The sequence below is a fragment of the Eublepharis macularius genome, chromosome 5 (genome assembly GCF_028583425.1).
Source record: "Eublepharis macularius isolate TG4126 chromosome 5, MPM_Emac_v1.0, whole genome shotgun sequence".
Taxonomy (NCBI): domain Eukaryota; kingdom Metazoa; phylum Chordata; class Lepidosauria; order Squamata; family Eublepharidae; genus Eublepharis; species Eublepharis macularius.
This window is the reverse complement of record NC_072794.1, coordinates 78,427,272-78,454,673: the sequence shown is the minus strand read 5'-3', so window position 1 is coordinate 78,454,673 and position 27,402 is coordinate 78,427,272. Positions and strand designations below refer to the sequence as shown.

Sequence of the window (27,402 nt, the reverse complement as noted above, 5' to 3'; positions counted from 1 at the left end):
TGGCAAGAATGGTCTTGCCTCCTGCATTTTTATACATGTGCTTCTTAAAATGAACTGCAGTACCTGTTCTCAAGAAAGCTGTAGTAGCGAAATAATTAGATTCAGACAACTATTCTGTGTCCTTTAGAAGATAGGAGAGATCCTAATCTGATGACTGGACAAAATATCAGAGGCTACCAATGTTTAATACATTTAATGAAAGATGTTGCTATTGGTCTCTTAGTGCCCTCTGTTGGCCAATAATGAAATTTCACAACCTTTGAATCTAATAAATCCATCCTTCATTGTTACGGCTCTCTTGCGCTTGTTTGGCGCTGTTACTAGAAACAACTCATACCATGTAAAAAGTTTTCATTAGCTCACAAAATGTGGTTGATATTCAGCTGAAACCAACTGATAAACTTGGTGTATGCCACTTAACACCTTTATCTAGAAATAATTAACGTGACAACTAAAATTTAGAAATATAAAAGCAATACCTTTAAGAAAAGATCTCAGTTATAAACTGAATCCAAATTCATTAATTTAAATGCTAGCGTTAGGAGCCCCTGATGCCTGTCTGGCATGGTTCTTGGAATTCATGTATAATTTTAACCAAGAGGAGTCTGAGGAAGTGTTATGCTTTTGAGAATTTAGAGCTTCCAGTGAGAACAGAGCAAAGGGCTTTTTCTTGTAGGGCTTTGCTAAATTAAATTGCTTATTTGGCTCCATAGAGGCCTTAAGCACATAAATCAGAAAACTCCTATAGTTATTGGCATATTAGTTAATATAGTGTATTATACATTTGCAGGCAACATTCAGATTTGGCCCCATTCATACCTTACTTTCTGCGATGTAACAGCAGTAAAAACCAAAATCATATGGTTCCTCTTCCACATCAGAAGGGATTCTGCCTAATTGCTCCCCAGTGGAGTTTAATATTTTAATCGTGCCATCTCACTCATGCACAAAAGATGGATAAACAGCTTCACAAACAGAATTTGTTTAAAATATTTATATACCTGCCATTCTCTCCTAAATACCTCAGAAGTGGTACCATTGCAATTCTGTTTTTCAGAGCCCACCTCATCTCAGGGAGTAACACAGAAGCTCTTTATTCCCTGCTGAAATCTAGACATAGATTGCAAATTCAGTAAGATTCAAGAACTAATGAACCACATTCATAGTCAAGGCTTTTTTTACTCCTGCAGCAGCAACACAGAGCTGAGGATACAAACCACTGATAAACATGCCATGTCATCTAGGGTTGCTAGATGACAAACCCTGAAACTCACGAGGAAGGATGTGATGATGCCATGGAACAGTACATGGTTATGTAACATTGAATTACAGTGCTACAAACCATAAAGTATTGTATGGGTGAATGTATGTATCCACAATCATGAGAGAACCAGTGTATTGAAGTGATGACAGTGTCCAACTATGGTCATAGAGACTTGAGATCATATCTCTACTCTACTCTGGAAGCATGCTGGGTCAGTCACACACTCTCAACCTTCCTCACAGGTTTTTAATGGGGATAAAATGAGGAAGGGAACCATTTATTTTTACTTATAATATTTTTATGCCACCTCTTCAGAGTCCTGCTTGAGGCAGCTGACAACAAAATTAATATAACAATCTAAAACAGGAAGCCATTAAAAGCAAGCCATTGGGTATAAACAGTATACAAACTATACATAAAACAGACTTCAGGCCAGAAACAGACCAGATAAAACTCCTAATTAAAAGCTTGAGTAAAAAGATGTGTTTTTGCCTGGCTCCTGAAAGAAAGTAAAGTAAGCACCAGGCAAGCGTCAAGGGGGAGGGCATTCCAAAGACAAGGTGCCACCACAGAAACTTTTGTCTCTAGTCACCACACACCTCACCTCTGAAGATGATGGCACAAAAGCAGAACCTGAGAGGCAGATAGTGGGCTGGATAGTATGGGAGGAGATGGATCTTCGAGTACCTTTGGCTCAAAGCCATATAGGTATAAATGATAAGAACCAGCACTTTGAATTGTGTCCAGAAACAGATCTTCCAGTACAAAGGTGATATGATCTGTGTAAGCACCCCATAACAATAGCCTGGGTGCCACGTTTTGGACCAGCTGATGTTTCTGGATCATTTTCAAAGGCATCCCAACATGTGGCACATTATAGTAATCTAACTTGGATGTGATCAAAGCCTAGATCACAGTGGCCAAAACAAACTTTTTGAGGAACAGGAAGCTGGCCTTTTTTGCTGTAGTATACAGGCCCTGAAAACTGAATTTTTATCTTGATGCATTTTATTACTTAGTCACCTTGGGTGTTCGATATGTGATGGATACTCATAAATAAAATAAAATCCATTGTCACAATTATCAATCTTGGTGCAGAGAAAATCAAGTTGTATACAAAGAAAAACAAGCTCAGTGTAATGAAAGGGTGGGCAAGAACAGGCATTGCTGGTGTTTCAGAACTCTAGTGATCAGTCTGAGATTCCTCAGTAGTTGGAGTACTCTTGCAAAACTTTGTACTTCTGTGTTATTGGTTCTTCACAACGAATACTGCTTAAAATATGACAGTAAAGATAGAACACAGGAATTCCAAAATCTCTGAACCTGCTGTTGTTCAGCTAAAAATGAATTAACTATTAGCATTTTTTTCCTAGAAAGTTACATTGCTATTCAAATTTTTATGTAGCAGTTTTTTACATGCAGAAATGAATGTTTTGAACATTGATCTTCCTGTTATGTAGTTTCTCTTCCTGTACAAGAGCTCCCTCTGGTTGAAACTGGCAGTGTAATAGCAAAAAAAAAATCCCTTATTTTATTTTCTAGTTATTTGTATGCTACTTTTTCTGTTTAATTATATTGTCAGTTCAGTTTGTTTATAACAGCTGACTGACCTCAGAGCTAATAGAACATTTTTAAAATTCTTGACTGTCTTTTTAACCTGAAATAATAGCTTTAAAGGGCAGCATGTGTTCAAGAGAAGTTCTGGGAAAACCATTCTCAGAGCAAATGTGTCATTACTTATCATGCCTTAAGCTTTCTACTTATAAAAGAACAAGGACTTTTTTAAAAATCAGCAATATAGTCAAGTCATGTAGGGGCAGGGACAATGAAGCCCTGAGCTAGTCACTCATTTGTTTGGAAGCAGACCGTAAATTTCTGCCTCTGGTGATAAAGCCTAGTTCTTCCGTCTGATGCATATGCCAACTTTTCCGGTCACAAACAATTGCCTACAAATGGCTTCTATAAATGAACATGTGTGAGAAGTTCCAACAGAGAAACTTTTAAGGATTGGCAGTCGGAGTCATAAAGTATCATTTTCTGCTATGCAAATGAGCCTGGGAGATATTTGGGCTCATTTTGCTCCTTATTTCAGTCCTTTTCACACAATTAGATAGTTCATTGTTTTCTGTTTATGGTAAGCCATACTTCGCTGATATGTTTGCAGTGGTAAACTTTGGTTTGTGCTTTCCTTACAAATGAGGATTAAACCCAACTGATGTAGTCAAAACAGAACAGCAAGCTGTGAAAACTAAGACATCAATAAAAATTATCCAGATGAAATACTTAGAAAACCAGAGGCAGTGGTGCTTGAAAAATATATAATTAGTCCTCAAAGGAATTTTTATGGTTAACAAGATTCTATAATGCTCTAACACGTTTTTTTCAATGCTATACCAAGACTAGGTTGAGTAAACTTTAAAGAAACTCAAAGTGTTACATGAGCCTCAATGAGTGATAGTAACTACATATCCCAAAATCCTATGTTCAACAAAAGTATCTCAGACCAATAAAGTGCTAGTGCAATTTGGCCACTGACAGATAATACAATCAATATGATATATCAATATATGCAGGACCAGTCTATGAAAAATATCAACCAATACAAAATTCATACAATAGAAATAGCCTTTAAAAGGCAATACAATATAAAGTATATTCAAAAGAAATTCAAGAACTGGCATGCTCAAAAAAGTCCGAATTGGTCCTTGACTCCTTTTCAGGAAACAAATTTTCAAACATGACCACAACGGGTAATCTAGTGCATTTTTCCCTGTCTGAGTATGAGATACTCTTGTTGGACACCGGAATTTTGGATATGTAGTTACTAGCACTCATTGAGGCTCATGTAACACTTTGATCCAGAGGAGTTAGCCGTGTTAGTTTGTAGTAGCAAAATCAAAAAGAGTGCAGTAGCACCTTTAAGACTAACCAATTTTATTGTAGCATAAGCTTTCGAGAATCACAGTTCTCTTCGTCAGATGCATGGAGGGCAAAAAGAGAAACTGGTCAGATATAGAGGAGAAGCCCCCTCTCTCCTCCTCTATATCTGACCAGTTTCTCTTTTTGCCCTCCATGCATCTGACGAAGAGAACTGTGATTCTCGAAAGCTTATACTACAATAAAATTGGTTAGTCTTGAAAGTGCTACTGGACTCTTTTTGATTTTGTAACACTTTGAGTTTCTTTAAAGTTTACTCAACATAGCCTTGAAATTCCAATAAAAATGTGTTAGAGCATTATAGAATCTAGTTAGCCATAAACATTCCTTTGAAGACTAATTATATATTTTTCAAACACTATTGCCTCTGGTTTTCTAAGTATTTCATTTAGATAATTTTTATTGATGTCTTAGTTTTCACGGCTTGCTGTTCTGACTACATCAAAACAGGCAGTCTTGGGTTTAATCCTCATTTGTAAGGAAAGCACAAACCAAAGTTTACCACCACAAACATATCAGCATCTTATTTAGTCACTGCAAACATAATCAGTGTCTTATTTAGTTTTCACAGCTTACAGTTTTATTTTGACCCTTTCCCGTGATACTCTGTTTTGATGAAGTGACAAACTATGTCATGCCACAAATGCAGAAATAACTAATCATTTTGGTGCATATGATGGCAGAAGGGAATGTACAAGCTCCCAGCAGCAAATCATGGTTTGTCATGGTATCTGAATCAAGAATATTTGTCATAAAGGCTTTTTATTCTGTAATTTAAAAAGGCTAACCCATATTTTCTTTGTGCCTTTTACAGGATCCCTTAGATCCAACACAGACAGCAATTGTGATCAGCTCACTGGTACCAAATGGAGTGGCTGAGCGTAGGGGTGAACTTTTCCCTGGTGACCGTCTGGTCTTTGTAAATGAAAAAAGTTTGCACAGTACTACTCTTCCAGAGGCTGTAGAAGTGCTGAAATCTGCACCTCTGGGAAATGTTCGCCTTGGAATCTGTAAACCTTTGGTGGTAAGGGCAATCATTTTGTGTTATAACTTAGTTAATCCAGTTCAGCAAAACCAGTGCTTAACTTGAATGGAAATGCCACGGGTGCCAAGTGGAGCTGGCTATGAACTCCCACAGTCCCTAGGTTCTTTTGTAATTTCCCCTCCTCTCAGATATCCAAAGTTGCTATTGCTGAAGTTGGAAGATAAAATGTGTGCTGAAGGACCAAGAGGATCTTGCTTTGGAGACACTTGGTAGTTTTTTCTGCCCTTTGTTCACAGGATCTGCTTCAATTTCTGTATGCAACCAATTTCGCATAACTGTCCCAATTAGTATTTCCGCAAGTCTTTCAATGTAGCTTACTGTACACAGTTTTAAAATACAGTATTTAAAAATTGCAATAATGTAAATGAAACAGCAACTTAGACAGCAGCAAAAAGCACTCAAAGGTTTCTTTGAAGCATGAAAAACAGCCTTCAAGTACCTTATGTAATCAAGCATCTTGGGCTTCTCTATGTAAAGAATGGCAAGCTAGGTGCCAATACAGAGAAGACTCTGTTGCTAATATTCATGACTTAGAACACTTCTTTCTCCATGCAAGAATTTTTGGCCTCACTCCCCCCCCCCAGAGTCCCTCTTTACTCTTCTCTCACAGTCAACAGATAAATGAATATCAAATAACTGCAAACAAACAATTTAGCAAAAGCCAAAGCATGCCCCCCACAACAGCAAAAGCAGTTTGTAAAAGGTAAACTGTAAGAAAAAACTTGTTCCTCCCCCAACCATCCTTCCCAGACACCAGACCAAGCCTCCCTCTTCCAAAAGACAGGAAAGAACTCAATGAGTCTTTGACTCTCAAACCAGGCAGAAGTTCTCCAGACTGGCAGTGCCGGTGTTCCTGCAGGGTAGGGGCCACCACAGAAAAAGCCCATCAATATTCTCTCTCCTGCTGCCAACATTCTATCTCCTGCTGCAGGCTTTCACTTTACCCCCACATTGTCCCCGGGGTGCCCTCTGATCTGCAGGAATACAATTTGGAGGGTGGCCACAGAAAACAGTAGTGGGAGAGGGAAGACAGGGAAGTTTTCTTTCTGAAGCTCAACTCCACTAGGTGCTACTTAGAAGCCAAGCCAATAATTTTGAGCACATGTTCTTCAGTGTACCATTGCTTATAGAAGATGTGAAAGCACTTAACATACTGAAATTATCATCTTCTTCGGTAGGCGTATTGTGTTGTGGGTATAGCACAATAATGGAAAGCTTTGTGCTTGAACTTTATAAACTGTTTATTGATAATAATGCTGTCTACAAAGCACAAGCACAAAGTCTTCATAAAGGAAACTAGTATTTATGCAAAGTGTGAAGCGGCATCACAGTTTCTTCAGATCATTGTAGCAATCTGTCTGCTGCTGGAAATTGCAAAGCAATTTCAGACATTTCAAAAGACGCAACATGGGATGAGTACGATAAAAAGCAAATGCTTATTTTTTTGAACAAGAATATGAAAATTGTTGGGGTTTTGTTGTTGTAAAACTTTAAAAAATATTTTATTCTGACCCTGGCCGCACCTAATTTTGCTTTAGCAAGATGAAGCATTGCATGTTGCTAGATCACTTGCTGAATCCCGAAGGGTTTAAGGCATGGCACTAAAGCAATTAAGAATACATTACTATGTTCTTTTCAGGATAGGGAAAGCACACATGATGGGCCTGATATCTATTCTGCATTTGGCTAAGTTTATTTATATTATAACTGAAAAGTAAGCCAAAGCATGGAAAATAAAATAAGTGAGAACATAATTTTTATCTCGCCCATATGTTTAGCTTATTGTTTCTTTACTATTCTTGAAACATTTCATTATATTTCTCTTTTCTATTATTCTGGTTATGACTCCTATCTTTCTAGTTTACCGTTTTTTATTCCCTTTTGACTTCCTTTGCTACTGTATCTTTTATGAACCAGTTTTTCCCATTCTCTTCTGCTTCAAAATTTGGGCTTTGATATTATGTTGATTAGTCTTTGTGTGACTTCTTAAAGGGAGAAAATAGACAGTGTGCGACTTCTTGTATTATGGATCCAAAGAGTATTGCCAGAAATTCTGCATCTCCAACACCAATCAATAATACTGAATCATCAATACTCCTTGAAGCTCCAAAGGTATCTATTGATTTTTATTTTCATTAAATTTAAACTGAGATGCAGAGAGATGGGGATGCAAGAGAGAGTTTCTGCTTCAAGATGGAAAAACAAAAAGATGCCTTTTTCAAATGTTATCCCTAAATTATTAAATCAGTGCAGTGCTTGTAGTTTTTGGAATGCAAGTTTTTCTTTTTTAGACTCTTTGTGTGTGTGTGTTCATTCAGAATCAGAAAATTTTTGACATACAGTGCTTTTTGTAAACTGCCTGTTACAGATTTGGGGGACATTGGCCCTGTGAGTTAAATACAGTCTGTTCACCCTTGATGAACATACGGGATATTCCATGTAGTATACTTTAACTGGAAATCATCCTGCCCTTGAGTCTGAGCCCAGTCCAGTCTATATAGACTGGTCTAAAGTCTTGCCCTGGGCTTTCCTGCAGGCAGGCCAGTCTTGCCCTGGGCTTTCCTAGAGGAAGTAAAAGCATCATGAAGACACAGTAGAACCAAAAATGAATGTCCTCACTGCTCTTAAAAGTTATTCTCAGCATTCTTCTGATAGAATGTCTGTGCATAGAATGAAAGGGTTGGACCAACAGAAAAGTATACTGAAGGAGTTGGCAAGGTGGATTGTTCCCTGTCTTCCCCATTCCCAAACAACCTACAGCTTACCATAAGAATCCTCTCAAAGAGTCAGGTGAGCCCATAAACAAAATGAAGTATAGCACCAGGTACTGCAGCAATAAGAAGGATTTGGGTTAAATCATGCCCTTCTTCTTTCTCTGGTTACATCAGTGGAAGAAAGAGAAGGAGGAAGGATATTATACCTCACCTTGATGCAGTGTCCTGTACAATTTCACATTTTGTTCACAAGGCTCCTTTGACCTTTAAGAGGATTTTCAGAGCAAACTGACAGCTTCTTGGCAAAAGAAAGAGGAAGTCCACTCTACACAAAGAAATCACTGGTTTGGCTCATTAAAGCAACTTCCGGAATGGCAGAACGAGATTGGGAAACAAGGCTGTAATGAGACCCCCCACACACCAAAAAGTTTGTGTGTTTTGTTTTGGTTCTTACCTGTACAATGGCCCTGCAAGCAGGCCAGGCGGTGGTGGGTTGTCCAGCAGCACCTAGTTTTCCTTAATGGCAAGTCTGTCTGCACTTAGCATGCAACCAATTGGATCAAAAGGAGAGAGCCTGAGCCCTTAAGTTTAACTCCATTGGCAGGAAAAGAATGTGCGTGGCATGCATGTGTGCATTTTTTCTTTTGCACTTCCTGGGCAATGGGCATTGAGTGGCTCATAGAATCAAATTCTTGGGCATTGAGCAGCTCATAGGGATCAAATCGCAAAAGATTAGCTTTGAGCCAGGGAGGCTGCCCCTGAGATCTAATCTCCCTGAAACTTGGGGGTCATTAGAGGACAGGTAGGAGTAGGTCCCCTGCAAATTTGTTGGATTTTGCTTGCAAAATGGCACCCCAGCCCCCTGGATAGCTCCAGTAGTTTTCCAAGTAGGGAATAATGGAGATTGGAGGTGGCTTGGGGTCACCTTTTTTGGAGGGCCATAAAATGGCCCCTTGGGGTCCAATCTCCCTGGAAATTGTGTAAGGGACCTACTCCTACTTGTCCTCTAACAACTCCCCAAATTTCCGGGGAGATTGGACCCCAAGGGGCCATTTCACAAAATGTGTAAGGGACCTACTCCTATTTGTCCTCTAACAACTCCCCCATTTTGTGAAATTTGGTCCAAAATTGACCCCCCCCCCCGCCCCAGGCTACTGGATAGCCCCAAATTGAGTTTCCCATTGGAAACAATGGCCGAATTTTACCAAATTTGCTCTGCATTACCAAACCAAACTGGAAAATGAATTTTGTATTTGGGGAATATCGAATTTTTTTCCCCAGTTCAGTTTTACCAAACTGAGTCTATCAATTTTTTTGCAAAGCACACTCCTAGTCAAAAACTGCAGATTAGGGGTAGGCACGAACCGTGGAAAAAATGAACCATGTGGTTCCTGGTTCATGCGTTGCCCCGAACTGGGGCAAGTTTGCGAACTGGTACGTGGTTCATATGTGGGGTTTAAATGCCCCTTTCTGTGCCACTTAGCAGTTCGGAAGTTCATGGAAAGGAGCTTCCACGAACCGCTGGTTTAAAAAACCACAAACCAGGCTGGTTCGTGGTTCTTTTGGTTTGTGTTCCGTTTTGTGCCCATCTCTACTGCAGATAGATCCACGAGGAGCAATAAGGAGGCATGGCCTTTGTCTGTATTCAGATGGAGATCATCCATTAAAGCTACTATAACTTTTTTAAAAAGTATCTCAAACCATGAGGCAGAAGTTTTAAATTCTAAGATGTTCCCAGAACAAAATATTAAATATTAAAAAGAGAGAGAGAATTTTTAAGGTTACTACAATGATCTGCTTTGATGTTTTATGCAGGACTTCAGAGATGTATCTTTCTCTAAAGAAGAACTTGTTGATGAACCGGAAGAATTGTCTTTGGGGAGAGAATTTCAACTTTCTCAACACAAGACAGATGTTGATAAGGAGGCATGGGAAATGCATGAGTTTTTGAAGCCGCCAGTAAAGGATCTTGGTGAAGAGCAAGAGATGCTGGTGGATGAAGAGTATTACGCAGACCAGGATTATTACAGTTGTGTGCCATCAGATGTAAAAGAGCATGCCCCATCTACTGAGTTGATCTTTGGTACTACAGGCCAATGGGCAAAGGAACTAGAACTTACTAACATGCCAGAATTGAGTCACCTGATGGATATTAGAGCAGAAAAAGCACACCATTGCATATCCAGTAAAGATAAAAGGGTAAAAAATGTTAATGTGCGGTATTGGGGTGGAAGATGATATTTCCATGTACATCTAGAAAATGTCAGTAATTGATACTATTATTTTATTAATTATAGAGTAAACTCAAATATCAAAATAGCCTGAAGAATGCTGAGACTATAAAAAGGGACCTTGTTGAGTTTTGTTGCCATTGTGGTACACAGAGTTTAAACAAAGCCAGTAGCAATCGCTATGTTTTGGAAAGCAGCATTCTTTTTGTGGTCATATATTCAAAAGAGCTTTATATTGAATTAGTTTAAAACTCTTTTTTACAGTAATATTAACTTGTCTTTGCATCATAGGGCAATGAAAATGGATTTCAATTTTGAATTGCCTTCATAATATATGTATTTTTTTCTCTCTCTGAAGCCTGGAGAAAACACAAATAATAGTTCATTATCCCCTGGAGCCTCAGCAAAATACAACCAACCTAACAGTATGCTGGATAGTCAGGAAATGAGTAAGTAATCGACAAAAAAATTCAGTTGGAATTTAGGTTTGCTTGCTTCAGTTTGTTGGGTTTACTTAAAATAGGGCTTCTCCCTATAGTGGACACTAGGTTGATAATTTGGCTGTGATCATTAGGAAAGCCAGGTCCAGTGATTCGAATGAATTTTAGAAATATTGATGATTGCACACTTGTTTTTACAGTATTTAAATTTTTAAAGAATTTGGAATGTTGGCAAAATTTGAGCAAGACCTTGCAATATGAGCTGTGTAGATTTCCAAAGCCAAGGAGCTCTATTTGATACTGAAGCCTTGGGTCTAAACCTCAGGATGCTAGCTATGATAGTCTTCTGTTAGCTTGTCAGTTACCCTCATCCTTTTCCAAACTTTTCTTCTCAGCCAGAGTGAAAATTGAAAAACAAGAACCTGACTTTCTCAGAATGCAGAACTTGAACTGATTTAGTGGGTAGTGAGCAAAATTTAAATTGTTACACAGTTCTTGGCCACCTGAGGGTTTTGAATTGAATGGTGATTTATTAATAATAAACAGTGATATAATTTCAGGGAATAATTTTGGATCCAAAATGGTGCAGTTTTTTTCCTAACAGAAGCAAGTATTAAACTGGCCATGTTGCCAGAAATTACACCGTTGAGCCAAGTTCTTTTCATACAGGCATGATGTAATAACATTGCAGCATTCCTTGCAACATTTAGCCTCCCTTGTTCCACATTTGGCTGTAACTGGCTGAGATGGAGAAACTGCATACATCTCTTGTAAACAATGTAAGGCACCTAAATGCTGAGGAGAAAGTGAGGAGATTCAACGTGTAGTTGCTGTTTTGGTAGCAGCTCTATGCCCAGTATGTCTACTTAAACCATTGTTGAGACTGAACAAATAGACACAATTGTATGCTTTCTGAAGTAATGGTCTAAGCCTCTGTGTTTATTTCATATAAGTATGTCTAATGTGTATTTTTGTTTTCTCTCTTAAGTTCACCTTTCCTACTCACAAAGCTATCTGTATTCCCTATCTGACTGACACTTGTTTGTTAACATCTAAATGTCAATGTAATGGAATGATAACTAATCTCTTATTGCAAGATACTGCAATGCAGAGTGACCATAAAGATCCTGTATGCATCAACAATGATCTTGAAGTCACTGAAAAAAGTAAACTGAAGGCTGAAGACTGTGACTTTTCTAGCAGCCAAGATTCTGCTCTGTCTAGAGGACTGTCTAGGTATGGAAGAATAACTTGAATGAAAATGCCTAGTTGAATTACTTAGAATGAGTTAAACTAGAATAATTTTCTTAACTAGCCATAAGTAAACATAAAATTCAAGAAATGTCAAGGTTCTTGCAGCTATCATACAGTATTTAACATTTAACATATAGCACATGGAAGTATTCTGATCTCTTCACAATCATTGACCGGTTATCTCCAGAAGGTAGTTCTGGAGGACTGCTGATTGACCTTGTAGCATTTACAGTTCTATTCCATCCTCCCTATTCACTCCTTTTTCAGCAGTGGCATAGAAAACTACCCCTATAGAAGCATGCCACTAGGTGTGTACCTTTTTGGTTTTAAGATGCTCCATTAAGACATTTTATTTGTGCTGGTTTTTAATCGAGTTGTTAATTCTTCTTGACCACTTGTTAGTTCTCTTAATATTTTAACATTATAACCTATAAACCCTTTGGAGTATATTATTTGCCTATGTTATTATTTAATAGTCTTACGCTGGTTTTTGTATTTTTATTGATGCTTTGCATTCATTTGTTTTTTGTTTTGTGATTCTAATTTTACTGTTGCTGTAGAGGGTTTTTTATGGCACTTATTCTGGAGAGGTTGTACAGGAATGTCCAAATAAATAATCTCAAGAATTGTTTCAAAAACCCTGTGAGGTAGATTAGTATTTCTTGAATAGCAAAATATATTGAAAATAGCAAACTGTTGTACAAAATAAGAGGGTCACCTTTTCATCAAAACAAAAGTAATTATTATCAATTGATAAATGCGGCCTGTTTTGTTGAACAAATAGCTGATAGAGACAATGGAAGGTGGAAAATCAATGCCTAGGCATCAAGAGTAAATAGCTGGTTGTTAGCTATAGGCCAAATCACACCTCTGGTTTAAATCTTGCCACAGCCACAGACTCACAGCTGGCCTTAAGCAACCCACTCTCTCTCCATCTAATCTCATATTTGTAGCATGAAGGTATTTCTGACCTACTTCACAATGTTTGTTAAATAATTATTGAGCAACTATATGTGAAATTATATGGATGTTCTAAAGTGCTCAACAAATGCTAAATATGCTATATGATGTCTGCAGGAGTCTTCCATATGACATCCTGTAATCTTGGTGATTTCTTGTGATGTTCATTTACTATCAGAATTTTTAATTTGCCTTCAATGGAGAGCACATACTGAGGCTAGTTTTACCCTGATGGCTGTGTGACCATACAGTCTGTCATATGTACAAGCAACAGACCATTTTGGCAATATAGACTAGAGATGGACACGATCCGCATTACGATCAGAAAAAACCCATGATAATGGCGATCACGCGATTGTGACCCGGCGGATTGTGATCTTCCACGGCCAACAATCCAGTGGTTGGGAGAGGCCTGGATCGTGGCGTTCGGGCTCGATTTGGGAATCCAGACACTCAGGCGCCAGCAATCTATTCCCCTGGCAACAGAGCCAGGGGAATGCCTGAGCTCTTTTTTTTTTTTTTTTGAAAAATTTTTTATTGGGTTAGGATCAAATGTTTACACATTACAGTCAATATTCCCATTTCCCAGTTTCTAACCCCCTCCCTTTCCTCCCCCTTTTTGTTGACTTCCAACAGTTTTCCAACCCTTTGTCCCTTTTCCCTTACTCCTTTTAATCTCCTCTATCTAACAAATATATATTCTCCCTTTATTCTAAGCAATACTTCTTTAACTATTTTTAATACTCTGTACCCTGACTATGAGTCCCATTTTCCATAATGGATAAACAATTTATCCCATTTTTCATTATTTCACTTTCAAATATTTCTATATATCATAAACTATGTAAACCATACATTCATATAAATCAACCAGTTTAACTTATACTCTATATGTTATTCATTCTATCTTCTTCTTTCTATTTTAGTTATATTTGTTTACATTAGTATTTCTATTCCCCTTCAGTCATAAGTCTATATATGATATCAATCAATTTGACTCATATACAACTTCAAATAAACATATTCAGTTTGGTACACTGTACGGAATCAAAAAGAAAATATTATTAGTTAATCAATCCTTATAGTTAACCCTTATGATTAATTATTTTTTATCAATATTCTATTTATTATTCTATATATATCAATCTAATATCATAACTGCTTAGAAATTCTCTTTTACCTCTTCTCCTCCCCGGTAAAGTCACCCCCCTCTACATTTTATTGTACTTCAGTAGTTCTCAAACTGCCACAGTTCTCCTCCTACCTCCCATTTCTTCTCCAAATATTGTTTCAACTTCTCCCAGTCTGTGTTAAACTGTCCTGAGTCCAGGTTTCTCAATTTTCTTGTCATTTTGTCCATTTCTGCCATATACAGCAATTTGTGGATCCAATCTTCAATAGTTGGCACTTCTTGTATTTTCCATTTTTGCGCATACAAAAGTCTAGCTGCTGCCGTCATGTAAAATATCAACGTCCTATGATGGGCTGGAATTCCCTCCATTCCCAAGTTTAGTAGCAGGAGTTCTGGGTTCTTATTAATTTGAAATTGTAATATCTCACTCATTTCTCTTATTATTTCCCCCCAGTACTGCCTAGCTACCTCACACGTCCACCACATGTGGTAGAGGGAGCCCTCATGCTTCCTGCATTTCCAGCATTTATTAGAAGTGTTCAAATTCCCTAGCGCAATCTTCTTTGGTGTCATGTACCAACGGTAAATCATTTTGTAAATGTTCTCTTTAATACTAGTGCATGTCGTTGTCTTCATTGTAGTCTTCCACAAGTATTCCCATGCCTCCATTGTTATTTCTTTGTTGAAATTTATGGCCCATTTCACCATTTGTCCTTTAACTATTTCATCCTCAGTATACCATTTCAGCAGTGCTTGGTATACCTTAGATATTCTTTTCTTGTCCTCTTTAAGAAGGGTCTGCTCTAGTTCCGAGTTTTCTGTTCGTATACCTCCCTTTACAGAGTCCGAGTTATATAAATCTCTAATCTGTCTATACTGGAACCAATCATAATAAGGTGATAGTTCCTCCTGAGTCTTTATTCTGAGTTTAGATTCTTCAGTTCTAGTTATTTCTTTATAAGTTAGACATTGTTGCTCATTATCAACAGCTCTCGGATCTATCACCTCATATGGAACTACCCACAAAGGGGTTCCTTCTTCCAGATAGATTCTATACTTCTTCCAGATTATATATAAACTTCTCCGTATATAGTGATGCAGGAACATCGAGTTCGCCTTTACTTTATCATGCCATAAGTATGCGTGCCATCCAAATATTTTTTTATATCCCTCTAGGGCTAGTAATTTCTTATTCTTTAGCGTCATCCACTCCTTCAACCACACCAAGCAAATTGCGTCATGGTAAAGTCTTAGATTGGGCGGGAATGCCTGAGCTCTGTTTGCCCTCCTTCTGTCGCCCTGGAAACCCGAATGGAAGCCCAGCTTTCCTTGATCAGCAGGGCTTCCTTCCAACCACGGAGCAGCAAAGCAGTCACAAGTTGGGAGAAGACACCCAGGGGAGGGAGGGGGAAGGGGGTGTTCTGTAGCCATGGGCACTCCAATCTCATCCCTGCAAACCCTGATAGGCTGCTCTGACGGCCAAACACAGACCTCCTGTGTTGCTGAATGGGACCTGAGGGGAGGCGGCTCGTCGCCGCCTCCCCGTGCCCGCCAGGCTCGACGGCCGCCGCCACCACCCACCTTCCCACATAGCTGGGAATACCAGCATGCCCCGCTTTGGCCTCCATGATTCATGATTCACGGTTCGGGAACGGAAGATGGTCATTGTGGATCGTTAATACGGGATCGTCGTTGGCACCGATCCACGATCCATTGGGTCGTTAATTTCTTTTGGATCGTGCCCATCTCTAATATGGACATTAAAACAAATTACAGTATTTGTACATGTTTGGCTTTGAATTCTACTTTTGTGCTTAGGGAGCAGTCAAGAAAGAAGAAAGCATTGTGTATACTCCTCCTCTTCCATGCATGTCCATGTCATGCTGCACTCAATAACATAATATTGACTTTGAAAATCAGTGTTTGCATTTTTTGTACTTATAAGGACAGAACATCCTTATTTCTTATTTAAGAGATGCTACAGTGGTTGTAGGTCACTATTTTTCCAGGTGTTTCTATTTGAGTAACAATTTTTTACAAATAGAGGCATATTAAACTGCAGGTTCACCTTAATCTGCATACTTGACATTTTTATTCTAGGCTTTGTTATATAGACAAATGCAGTGTAGCATATTTGGAGGGCTAAAATTTATTGCCATTTTATTTATTTAGTGAATTGCCTGAGAGAGAAGAGGGAGAAGGGGAAGAAACGCCAGCATTCAGCCACTGGGGACCACCCCAAACGTATGTTGATAAATGTTTCAGTATTTCTTCTGCCTTAGAAACTATTTGAGGCTCTTGAGCATAAAACGTTTACTTACCTGAACTTTTCATCTTTTGCCTGGAGACTCTGTTATCCTGACCATTTTTTTTATCCCATTCTAGAATAGCAATAAGGTAGATATAAGCTTTGCTAAATACTGTAGGTAAAATTAATGTTTAGCAGATATCCTGCTGAAAAGGTTTAATATACTGATTTCTAGAAACTTCCTAGTGTGGGTTCCTTTGCAGATGATTTATTCACTGAAATGTTGTTGATTCCTCTGTGGATTACTGGACACAGATACTGTTATCAGCCATTCTAATCTTACCAGACGAACATATGAATGCCTTGTAACAAATCAGACCACTGGTCCATCTGTTGATTTTTTAAGTTGCAGTGGTCCTCCATTAAAATATGGAGAAATATAAACTACTTGTTTCTGCCAGCAGAACAGAACTTTCCTGTCTCCCTGTCTGTCATTGCAGCACACTGGTCTCCTCAAAATGCTGCTTCTGGGGGACAGGAGACCCTCAGAAATGGTATGAGTGGAAGAGCAAGGGTCTGCAGCAGGAAGAGGAAATTGGTGGAAATTACACCTCCCCTTCTGTTAGCAAATATTTTAGTTTGGATACAACCCCTTGGTCTAGTATGTCAAAAGGAGCCTAGACATCAAGCAATATTAATAGGGAAGCATGACCCTAATCAATAGATAAATGTTGTCCATCAGAGTCTCTATTCCATAGATAGGCTTGAAGCTGACTGAAAAGAATATAGGGCAGAACCCATAAAACTGCTCTGCCAACACCATCTTAATCACCTTCCCAAGAAAAGGCTGTTTAGATACTAGCCTTTAATTGGCAATCAGCCCCTTGTCTAGAGACAATTTCTTTATCAGGATTTATTTGTTAGAATCCATAAGCCTATTAATTACAATCCCAAATGAAATACATTAAGCCACTCCAGGCCCAGGCACACCCCCTGCAGTGGAAGATCTCAGATCTTCCGCGGAGGAAATTGGCAATCTGCAGATGTTTAATAATTAAAGTGCACCATGCTAAATTTCTCTGTCATTCATAATCATAACTGTTAATTCAAATATCAGACAAAGTCAATTGTGCTCATTCATCAATAAATACAGCAATAAATAGATAATAAATAGAACATCAATAGCTGTACAATCCCAAATGAAAAAATCACAAGTGTTCCTCAATACGTGCCAGAATGCCAGGCACAAAATGCAGCAATAAGTAGAACAGCACTGTTTATTTATTTAGGAGATTTTATGCCACCTTTACATAGTCTAACTTGAGGCAGCTTATAATTAAATAATAAATTTTCAAAGTGAAAAACAAGCCATTAAAACAAACACAAGGATTTAAAAGGAACAGAAAACTATCAATTAAAAAAGCCTCAGTCCAGATGCAGACCATAAAAGAGCTGGAAAGATTAAAAAAAAACACCCTAATTAAAAACCTAGGTAAAAATAAATGTTTTGATCTGGCACTGAAAAACAATATGGGCTGATATCAGTATGTAGGTTTGCCAGCAAATTCCTTAATAGACATGATTTCTACTGCAAATGTACCTGTACTGGACATCTGTTGCAGATCAGGAGGTTATAGAACAAATGTGCCTTTTGGATCAACATGTGTTCAACTCTGTTTTTTAACATAATTTGTCTCATGCCAAAGTGCATGGTTTTTCTATTGCAGAATGCTCTAATCATGTAAAATTGTACACAGGATCTTTCAAGGCATGAATTCTCTGAATACCGTAATTTGCATGTTGCAACAGGAGTGGAGGCTGACAAGTGTTAATGAATTGTACTTTTGCCATTCCTACTTGCTTGTAGTGTACAAGTCGGTTTGCACTTTAAAAGGCTTATATTACACTGCAATGTGTTCAAATTTGCATCAGGACCAAGTTCAGCAAAAGTATTGTTTTGCATTCTTTAGTGTTGAAATTTTCCGAGACCCTCATGTGCCCCTTGGCATAAGTATTGTCGGAGGACATACAGTTATAAAGCGTCTAAAGAATGGAGAACAGCTTAAAGGTATATTTATCAAGCAAGTCTTGGAAGACAGCCCAGCAGGAAGAACAAAAGCTCTCAAAACTGGTGATAAAATACTTGAAGTAAGTTCAGACAAACATTGTTTTGAAGAAAATATAACTGTTTGCAACTGTCTCACTGTGGGGTCAAGCATTAAAAGTGTAGTACTTTGAAGAGAAAATCAAATCTCCTTTAGAAGTAACTTACTTCATAGGTATTCAGAGAATGGCTTCAGCCACTAATGATACATATGAAGACACAATGTGCAAATGAGCTGTAGATCCTTTATTCATGCACAGAGCTGAGGTTTGAAGTCTGGAGTCAAACGTGTCTCCTGCAGAGATGTGTTCGCTTCTCACAAAGATGCAGCACACACATTTCCTGTGACAGGAGATACTTAAGTCCCTACTTTATACGTTAATGATATACAGTCTAGGAAACAGGTGAAAATAGGTGGGTGGAGATTAATGATTGGAAAAAACCTTCCTCCCCCTAAGTGACTGAAATGTCCAAGACAATATAACTCATAGAGGCTTGTGCAGCCAAATTCTAGGTCTCCCCTTCCCCAACAGATTCTAATCTGTTTTCAGCCTTTTGAGTTCAGGGAGGTTTTTTTTACTTGAGTTTTTTTTAAATTTATGAATTAATATTTTTTTCTGTATATCTAGACAGTTTGCCAAGTATGCAGAAACCCCACCATTTGCCGGGGCTGGGGGGCTGGGTCCCTTTCACTACATTATTACATTTATTAGAAGGTGGGCACCTGTGAGGAGTCAAGCATAGAGGTAGATTGTCTGGAAGTTATCCCTCGTAAACCAAATCTCCCAATCTAGGGTATTAGACATTTTAGGGGATTTTTGCAGACCAGCACATGAAGCTCCCTTTATACTGAATCATACCACTGATGACTCAAGGTTGATTTTGTCTACTCGGGCAGTGGTTCTCCAGGGTCTTAGATAAGATCTTTTATATCACCTGTTACCTGATCCTTTTAACTGTAGATGCCAGGACCTTCAGCATTTATTTATTTATTTAAAATATTTGTATGCTACTTTTCCGCCCATCTTAGGATCCCCAAGGCAACAAACAATGTTAGAAATTTTAAGTAGGTAGCTGTGTTGGTCTGTACTAGAACAGCAGGATCTAAGTCCAGTGGCACCTTTAAGACCTGCAAGATTTTCAGGGTATAAGTTTTTGAGAGTCAAAGCTCCCTTCTTCAGATACGAGGAAGAGTGGAGATCCCTGAGTCTTTATATCTCAGTCAGGGGGAAGGTGGGGCGAAGCAAAGCAAGGACTCTGGATGTAAGAATAGAATGCATCTAGATTAGAGCATAAAATAGCATCTATAATGAGATGTATCCTATGTCTCTATTCAGCCCTGGGAGTGCCATTTTTCTGAACTTGTGAATGAATTCAAGTTCAGAAATTTCACATTGTAATCTGCCCTTGAAGCTTCTTTGCTTGAAGACAGCCACTTTTAGGTCAGCAATGGAATGTCCTGGAAGATTGAAATGTAATCCCACTAGTTTTTGAGTGTTGTGGTTTTTAATGTCACATTTATGTCTATTTGTTTAGGGACTGACCTGTAAAGGGTGGAAGGGCATTGCTGATAGTGATAGTGATATATTATATATTGGTAGCATATATAACATTGGAAGATGAGCAACTGAATGGACCTGGGGTGGTATACTGTTGTATTTAGGCCCGGAGTTTTTGTTGTTGGAGTTAATATGGGAACAGAGTTGTCATCTAGGTTTATTACAGGCACAGGTCCATGTTAGGAATTAAATTATTATGAGTAAAAAGTTGTTTAAGATCAAGGGGCTTTCTGTGGGCAAGAAAAGGTTTGTGTCCCAATGCTTGTGACAGAAAAGTATCACTGTCCAGTGTAGGTTGCAAGTCATTAATGATGCATTAAACTGATTTGAACTAACACCAGTATATCTATAGCCCTCTGCTCAAGCCAATTCAACACATCATTAATGACTTGCATATAAATACAGACACCCAAACAAAGAAGGTGGAGGGGCAATGAAAACTAGTGAGAGAACACCAATAAAAAAAAAAGTCATCACCTGCTGGCAGATGATTGCAATAGAGGGGGACAGACAAATCTCTCTGGGGAAAATCTTTTCTCAGGTAGCCACCTATTTTGTCTCAGATGGAGGCGGAACCTGAAGCAGGGCCTCTGATGATGACAGATAAGTTATGCAGGGTCAGTACTTAGATGGGAGACCATCAAGAAAGACTCTGCACAGGAAGGCAATGGTAAACTGCCTCTTTTTTCACTTGCCTTGAAAGCGCCTTGCTGGGGTTACCAGAAGTCAGTTGTGAATTGGCAGCACATATGTATGGTTGTAAATATCAGTACTAGCATCTTGAATTGGGCCAGGAAGCAAATGTGAGAGGCAGTGTAGGTGGAACAAGATGGAAGTGATATGGTCCTTACAACCCTCTTCAGTCAACACTCAGGTTGCAGCATTTTGTACCAACTGTAGCTTCTGGATGATATTCAGTGGCAGTCCCATTGTAGTAGTCCAGATGTCACTAACCTGTTCATGCCTGTAGGCAGTTTTGGAGTTCAGACATAGTGGTGGTTGCAACTACAAAATGGCTGTCTCTGGGGGAGGTGGCGCCATCGACAAAATGGCTGCCTCTGGGGATATAACTCGGGGGATTTTTTGTGGTGGCATTCATTAGTACAGAGTATCAGCGCCTGTTGTGGGGAGGGATTTCCGAAGTCTTGATGGGGGAATTGGTGCTAAGTTATATATGAGTACTAGCACTTTTGAAGGGGGAGGGGTAAAAGAAGTAAGGACTGCAAAACCCTAATCGTAATTCTTAAACATTTCAGACAGAAGCTCTGTTTAACAGGATGTCTTTTTAAATGAATATATTATTGTAAAATATTTTGTTGGATACACACACAGTAATGAAGTGAAAATTCTTGTCCTGTGGTGGCACCTGTTGCCAAAGCAACTTCTTAAAAATCTGGACAGCCAATTGGACCTCCAGCAGACAATCAGAAGCCCTGCAGGAAAAATGCCCTATCTGCCCCTACTTCTAAAAACACTAGATGAGCTCCAGGCAAGGTATCAGTGAGCACCGTGGTACCCACAAGTACCACACTGCTGACTACTATAGTAGTTTAGCTAGATGTTACCAGGACATGCACCACAGTGGCAGGATCTTTTTCTACTTGGGGAGGACCACAACTGGCTCACCAGTTGAAATTGGTGAAAGGTGCCCCTGCCTACTACTGTCACCAATTTATCCAACAGGAGGTCTGGGTCCAGCAGCATCCCCAAACTACAAACCTACTCCTTTATAAAAAATTGCAACCCCATCCTGTACATCCCAGTTCCTGGGTCAAATGTTTCCCCAGCAGTGGAACCTCTATTTTGTTGGGATTGTTAGCCCTCATCCATCCCAAAGGCACTGGCTCATAGTTTCTGCAGCCTCCCTGAGATCTGCTGGAAGCACAGGATAGAGCCTGGTGACTCATAAGAATACTGCTGGCAACTCAGCCCACGTCTCTAGGTGGCCTCTCCCAGCTCCTTCATAAACCATTCAGAGCAGATACTCTGCCAGTAAGCCATGGCATCTCCTCTTCACCCTTTCAACTGCCTTTTGACTTCTCTCAGAATTCCAAAGGCAATAAGAATGTTCAGTTTTTGTCATACTATTTGGGAAAGTCTCTTTTTAAAATGTGCGAGCTAATATATCCAGGAACTCTGACTTTGTCTGTTGTAGGTTTCCATCATTGCTTTTGTGAAAGGCACTCAACCATGATTTTGGCTTTTAGAACTAGTTGGGGGCACTCAATGAACTGTGGGAGAATCACCTTTCCTACAGAATAGCACAAGATAGATGCAGTCTGGAGATAGATAAATAACTTCCTGATCAGAGAGCCAGTTTGGTGTGGTGGTTAAGAGTGCGGGACTCTAATCTGGAGAGCCGGGTTTGATTCCCCACTCCTCCACTTGAAGCCAGCTGGGTGACCCTTGGGCTAGTCACAGCTCTCTGGAGCTCTCTCAGCCCCACCCACCTCACATGGTGTTTTGTTGTGAGAATGATAATGACATACTTTGTAAACCTCTCTGAGTGGGCATTAAGTTGTCCTGAAGAGCGGTATATAAATCGAATGTTGTTATTATTATTATTATCACCGCCAAACTTGATGTTACAGGTGCCACAGATACTACCTGTGGCCACCAATGCCATTTCAAATATAAATTAAGCTATTTAAAAATGCTTCAAGGGCCCAATCAGGCCCATGATATAGTGAAAACAGGGGATCTTGTCTCCCCCCATCCATGGTTCCTCATGCTTTTCTGGCACTTGTAAAAACAGGGGGGTGGTTGTGGATAAGATTCCCTGTTTCTGCTGTGCCTTGGGCCCTTGCAGCATGTTTAAATGGCTGAATATGTCAAGGGTTAGTCTATGCCCTACAAGCAAATACTACAGAATTTGAGATTTTCATTTTCTTGAAAATACTTTGGGATATGATGGAGGGTGATGAAGTTATGCCTGGTGTAGAAAAAGTGGTTAGACAAAATTTGTCTGACCTGCCCTATACTACTGGCACACAGGAATACCTGCTATAGGAAGTAGGTTCAGAACAAAGAGGTAATCGCTTCTTCTCCCAATACACAGTTAACTCATGAGGTTCAGTGTCACAGGATGTGTAGAGATGGTCACTGTCTTAGAGAGCTTTAAAGAGAAATTAGGCAAATTGGTCTGATCTGAGTGACTGCTTCTATTTTTTTGCTGTATAGCATTGACTTTTGGTGTTTTGAGGCTAGGAATCTGCTCATAGAACCTTGACTCCAAATGGTGCAGTGCTAAAGAGATGTTTTGCCTCTTTCTTTCTGTTTATACTATACATGAGGAAGTTTGGCAGTGAGAGGTTGCATACCTGATTCTCTCCAGAATACCAATTCAGCAGACCAGTTTCCCCTTCTCCCTCGTTTCCCCGCCCCGCTTTTAATTGCTTTCGATGTTCTGTGCCTCTTGGAAGTAATGAGAATACTCAGGCCTCATCAGGCTGTTTGTTGTTAATGGGGAAGTTTTTCTTTTCAAAAAATTTCCAAGCACTATTTTTTCTCCACACCTGAGTGTACCCAAGTATGCAAATACTCCAATTTCGTTTATGGGTTGACTTCCATCACTGTCATAGCTACTCAGCCTTCAAGTTCGTGATATGGAGTGGTGATGATATGAAGACAGCTAGTACAGCTCACATATGCTTACTGGGTTGATGCTTCCCTGTAAAGAAAGCCACAACTACTCTTAAGAACTCATCTGCTATAATCCCATACAGTATGGCAGAATTTTCTAGAAAGCCGCTTCCTCACTTCTCTGCAATTCACTGTGAAATCTTGTGAAACTAAGGCATTATGTCACAAAAAGCAATTGTAAGCAAAGTATACCATATTAAGATAGCTGTAGAACAGATCGATATGAATAAGTTGGGCAAATGAGCCAAACTTGATACTATAAAGCACTTGTCTAGTAAGTATTTCTTTGATTCTTTTGCTATTGTCATCTTTTTTTTAAAAAATGGAATTGACATGCTAAAGGTGCCAACTCTGGGGTTGGGAAATTCCCAGACATTTGGGGGCATATCCTGTGGAGAGAGGGGTTTGGGGAGAGGAGAGACCTTAGCAGGGCATAAAGCCATAGAGTCCCCTCTCCAAAGTAGCCATTTGTTTCAGGGGAACTGATCTCTTTTGTCTGGAAACCAGTTGTAATTCCAGGAGATCTCCAGCCCCTACCTGGAGGTTGACAACCCTACTAATGCTGTTGAGGCCAGTTTTTAATTGTGAGTTTTGCTAAATATATATTTGCTACTGGAAACATTTATGTGATATTTTCAAGTGCAAAATTTCATTGATTGAGAAATTCTGAAACCTCATTTTGTGAAAAGTACGGAGTGCCAAACAGCCCTCCAGAAAAACCCTCTTTGCTTTGCAGGTGTCTGGAATAGATCTACAAAATGCTACTCATGAGGAAGCAGTGGAAGCTATCAAAAATGCAGGCAATCCCATTTCATTTGTTGTTCAGAGTTTGTCTACTCTTCCTAGGGTGAGTTACCTGTTTGGTTTTCAAATCCAGATACAGATGTAGCATGCAGTTACTTGGTAATTTCTTGGAGAAAAATTTGGTCCTTGAAGAAGTCATTTGACTTTTTTTTTTAATGAAAAACAATTTCAAACAAGGAGTCAAGGCAGATAATAATAAGATGGAAAAAATCAATAAATTAGATTTACATTTTCTAATGCTTGCTAGCTGTTGAAAGTTAAAGGTAAATCCAAGTAAAATACTTGGACTTAGGCAAATTAAGCAATGAGAATTCAGTAGCTAACCACCATGGATTGTGAAGTATCCTTGGGGACAAGTGAGCTGTGGCTCAGTAACAGAGTAACTGCTTGGCAAGCAGAAGGTCTTGGGCTTGATTCCAGGCACCTCCAGTATTTTTTTTAAAGGATGGGGTAGTTGGTGATGTGAAAGCCTATGTCCCTGCTGCCAGTCTGAATAGACAGTACTGATCTTGATGGACCAAAGGCCTAATTCAGTATAATGCAGCTTCACATGTGTTTAAGTGGTATAGTTAAGAAAGTTCTTTTGTTTTTACTTAAAGAATTCAAGTGCCAGTTAACTATCCTATATAAAGTCTTCTGAACACTCTTGGAATCAGTCAACTTTTATGTTGCATCTCCAGAGTCACGTTGTTTGTGTTAAACCCATTCTGCAAAGAAAACATGATCACTTTCAAGTAAATTTATTACACTTTGAAAATATATGATAATAAAACATAAACATTAGATTTTGAATAATTTGGCACTCTGATAGGCTCTGTCAAATTATAAGATCCTAGTGACAATAATAGCAACAAACATAATGGTTGTATATGAGAGTTTTACTTTGCGCTTGCAATGAATGAAACATAATTCGGACTGGATAATTATATGCAAAATTTAATGTATTACATTTGGGCTGCATTACATATTTACAAATATTTTCTTCCCTGCAGATTGTTTCTATAATAAACTCCAAGAAAAATAAAGATCACAGCGATCAAGACATAATTGAAGAAACTGATAAGGTATTGATGATATTTCTTGCTTCCCTGTGTATGTGTTGGGGGAAATCACAGCTGACATAGGGCAACCCCTGTTGGTGCTTTCAAGGCAAGTGAGAAGCAGAGGTGGTTTGCCCCTGCCTTCTTCTGCAGTCTTCTTTGGTGATCTCCCATCCAAGTACTGACCCTGCTTTGCTTCCGAGATCTGATGAGATCGGGTGGAACCAAGCTCCCTGCCCTCCCTCTTGCTTTCCTACAGAACATTTTGTCACTTTAAAATACAGGGGAAGGTTCATTTAAAAACATATTGATATTTATCTGTAGGTATTCTGGTATTTGGGGTGAGTCAAACCATTTTATGTGTTTATTGCTTTGTATTACATCAGATGTATTGAAGTGGAATAAGTAAAAGCAATAACTGCTCAACTAAAGGAAAAGAAATTTGGATGCAAGCTCATATTTAAATTCGTTAGGAATAATGCATTTTGTTGAAATAATGAAATATGGTGAAATGGTGACCAGCATCTGCTGCTGCCTGTTTTGTCTAGATACATTTCCTGAGAGTATGTCCTGTAGGAATGTTCTTAATGGGGAAATGATTGCAGAATAAAAACTGAATGTGCATATCAGCAAATGATAGTTTTTTATTTGCATTAGGATATAATTTGAAACAAGACGGTAACACTTTTGTTTTAAACCTGACCTTGGACCTTTATTACAGCTTCTCCTTGGATTACCTTAGAACCAACACCTTGAATTGGATTCAGAGATTAATTGGAAGTCAATGCAGCTGCCTTAAAATTGGTGTTATGTGACCTGTCCATGGTGACTTGGTAAATGAACTAGCAGCTGCATTCTGGACCACCTGGAGTCTCCAGAGCATCTTCAAAGGGTAGCCCTACATAGAACGAATTGCAGTAGTTTAAACAAGAGGTGACTGTTGCATGAGTCATTGTGGCTGGGTCGGACTGAAATAGATATGGGAAAAGCTGTTGAACCTGGTGAAGATGAAAAAACACTATTCTAGCTACCATGGACGCTTGTTTGTCCATAGAAAGCTTAGAATCAAGCCTAACACCCAGCTCTTCAGAGTCCACAATGGATAGCTGGGCTCTCTCATGTAATACGAATGACAAATTTCCCAAGCCAAAATTCTCCCCAGCCACATGACTTCAGTTTTTGAAGGATTTAACTTTAGCCAACTACCCCTCAACCCACTCCACCATGGCATACAGGCCCTGGGCCAGAGAGAAGACATCTGCTTCTGGATACTTATCAAATATCAGACCACTTTGTCCTGAAGACTTGTCTGGGTGTGCCAGCCCCCCCCCCCCTTGCAAAGGTGGTGAACTGTTTTATGCTTGCCCGCAGAATAATGGATCTAATTGGTTTCCGGACTGCTCTGCAGAATCCGATACCCCCTGGTGATTCGCTGGATGTGCTGGTGGAGGACTGGAATGTCTGTCTCTCTGAAGCATTGATGAAATCACCCCCCATTGCCCTCTCTGTTCCCGTACCAGACAGGCTCCCTGGTATACTGAGCTACACCGGATGAAGTGGGAACTGAGACGGCTAGAGCAAGTGTGGCGGCAGGTTTGTGACAAAGAATCAGGAACATCTTATAGGACATCTATGAAAGCCTATGAGGTGGTGGTAAAAGCTGCAAAGAAGGAATTCTATGCCACTTCCATCTCATCTGCAAGCTCATGCCCGGCTCAGTTATTCAGAACTGTTCAGTCCTTAGTCTCCCTTTCACAGGGAGATCATCAAATTGTTAATTCGGCTATTAGCTGCAAGGCTTTGGGGAGCTATTTTGTGTGTAAGGTCTTGTCTCTCCACCGTGACCTCCTGGCCACAGTTGACAGTCGAAGAACTGGAGACTCCTTGGCTGTCTTCTGGACCTGTTTTGGATCACATCAGCTGACTCACCCAGGATGAGATTGACAGGGTCCTGCGAGCAGTGAGGCCCACCACTTGCCTCCTGGATTCCTGTCTGTCGTGGCTGGTGAAAGTCAGACACACTTTGGG

General features: G+C 39.4%; 1 protein-coding gene across 1 annotated transcript in view; it reads left to right on the top strand.

Annotated features, from left to right (window-relative positions):
- PATJ (PATJ crumbs cell polarity complex component) overlaps positions 1-27,402 on the top strand; it is a 286,475-nt gene that overhangs the window by 106,105 nt on the left and 152,968 nt on the right. Inside the window, exons 20-28 of the mRNA XM_054979641.1 lie at positions 5,016-5,225; positions 7,239-7,358; positions 9,776-10,159; positions 10,550-10,640; positions 11,729-11,867; positions 16,150-16,221; positions 18,196-18,373; positions 24,267-24,377; positions 25,327-25,398. Of these exons, the coding sequence (XP_054835616.1) occupies positions 5,016-5,225; positions 7,239-7,358; positions 9,776-10,159; positions 10,550-10,640; positions 11,729-11,867; positions 16,150-16,221; positions 18,196-18,373; positions 24,267-24,377; positions 25,327-25,398 (1,377 nt within the window). The remainder of the gene's footprint in view (positions 1-5,015; positions 5,226-7,238; positions 7,359-9,775; positions 10,160-10,549; positions 10,641-11,728; positions 11,868-16,149; positions 16,222-18,195; positions 18,374-24,266; positions 24,378-25,326; positions 25,399-27,402) is intronic.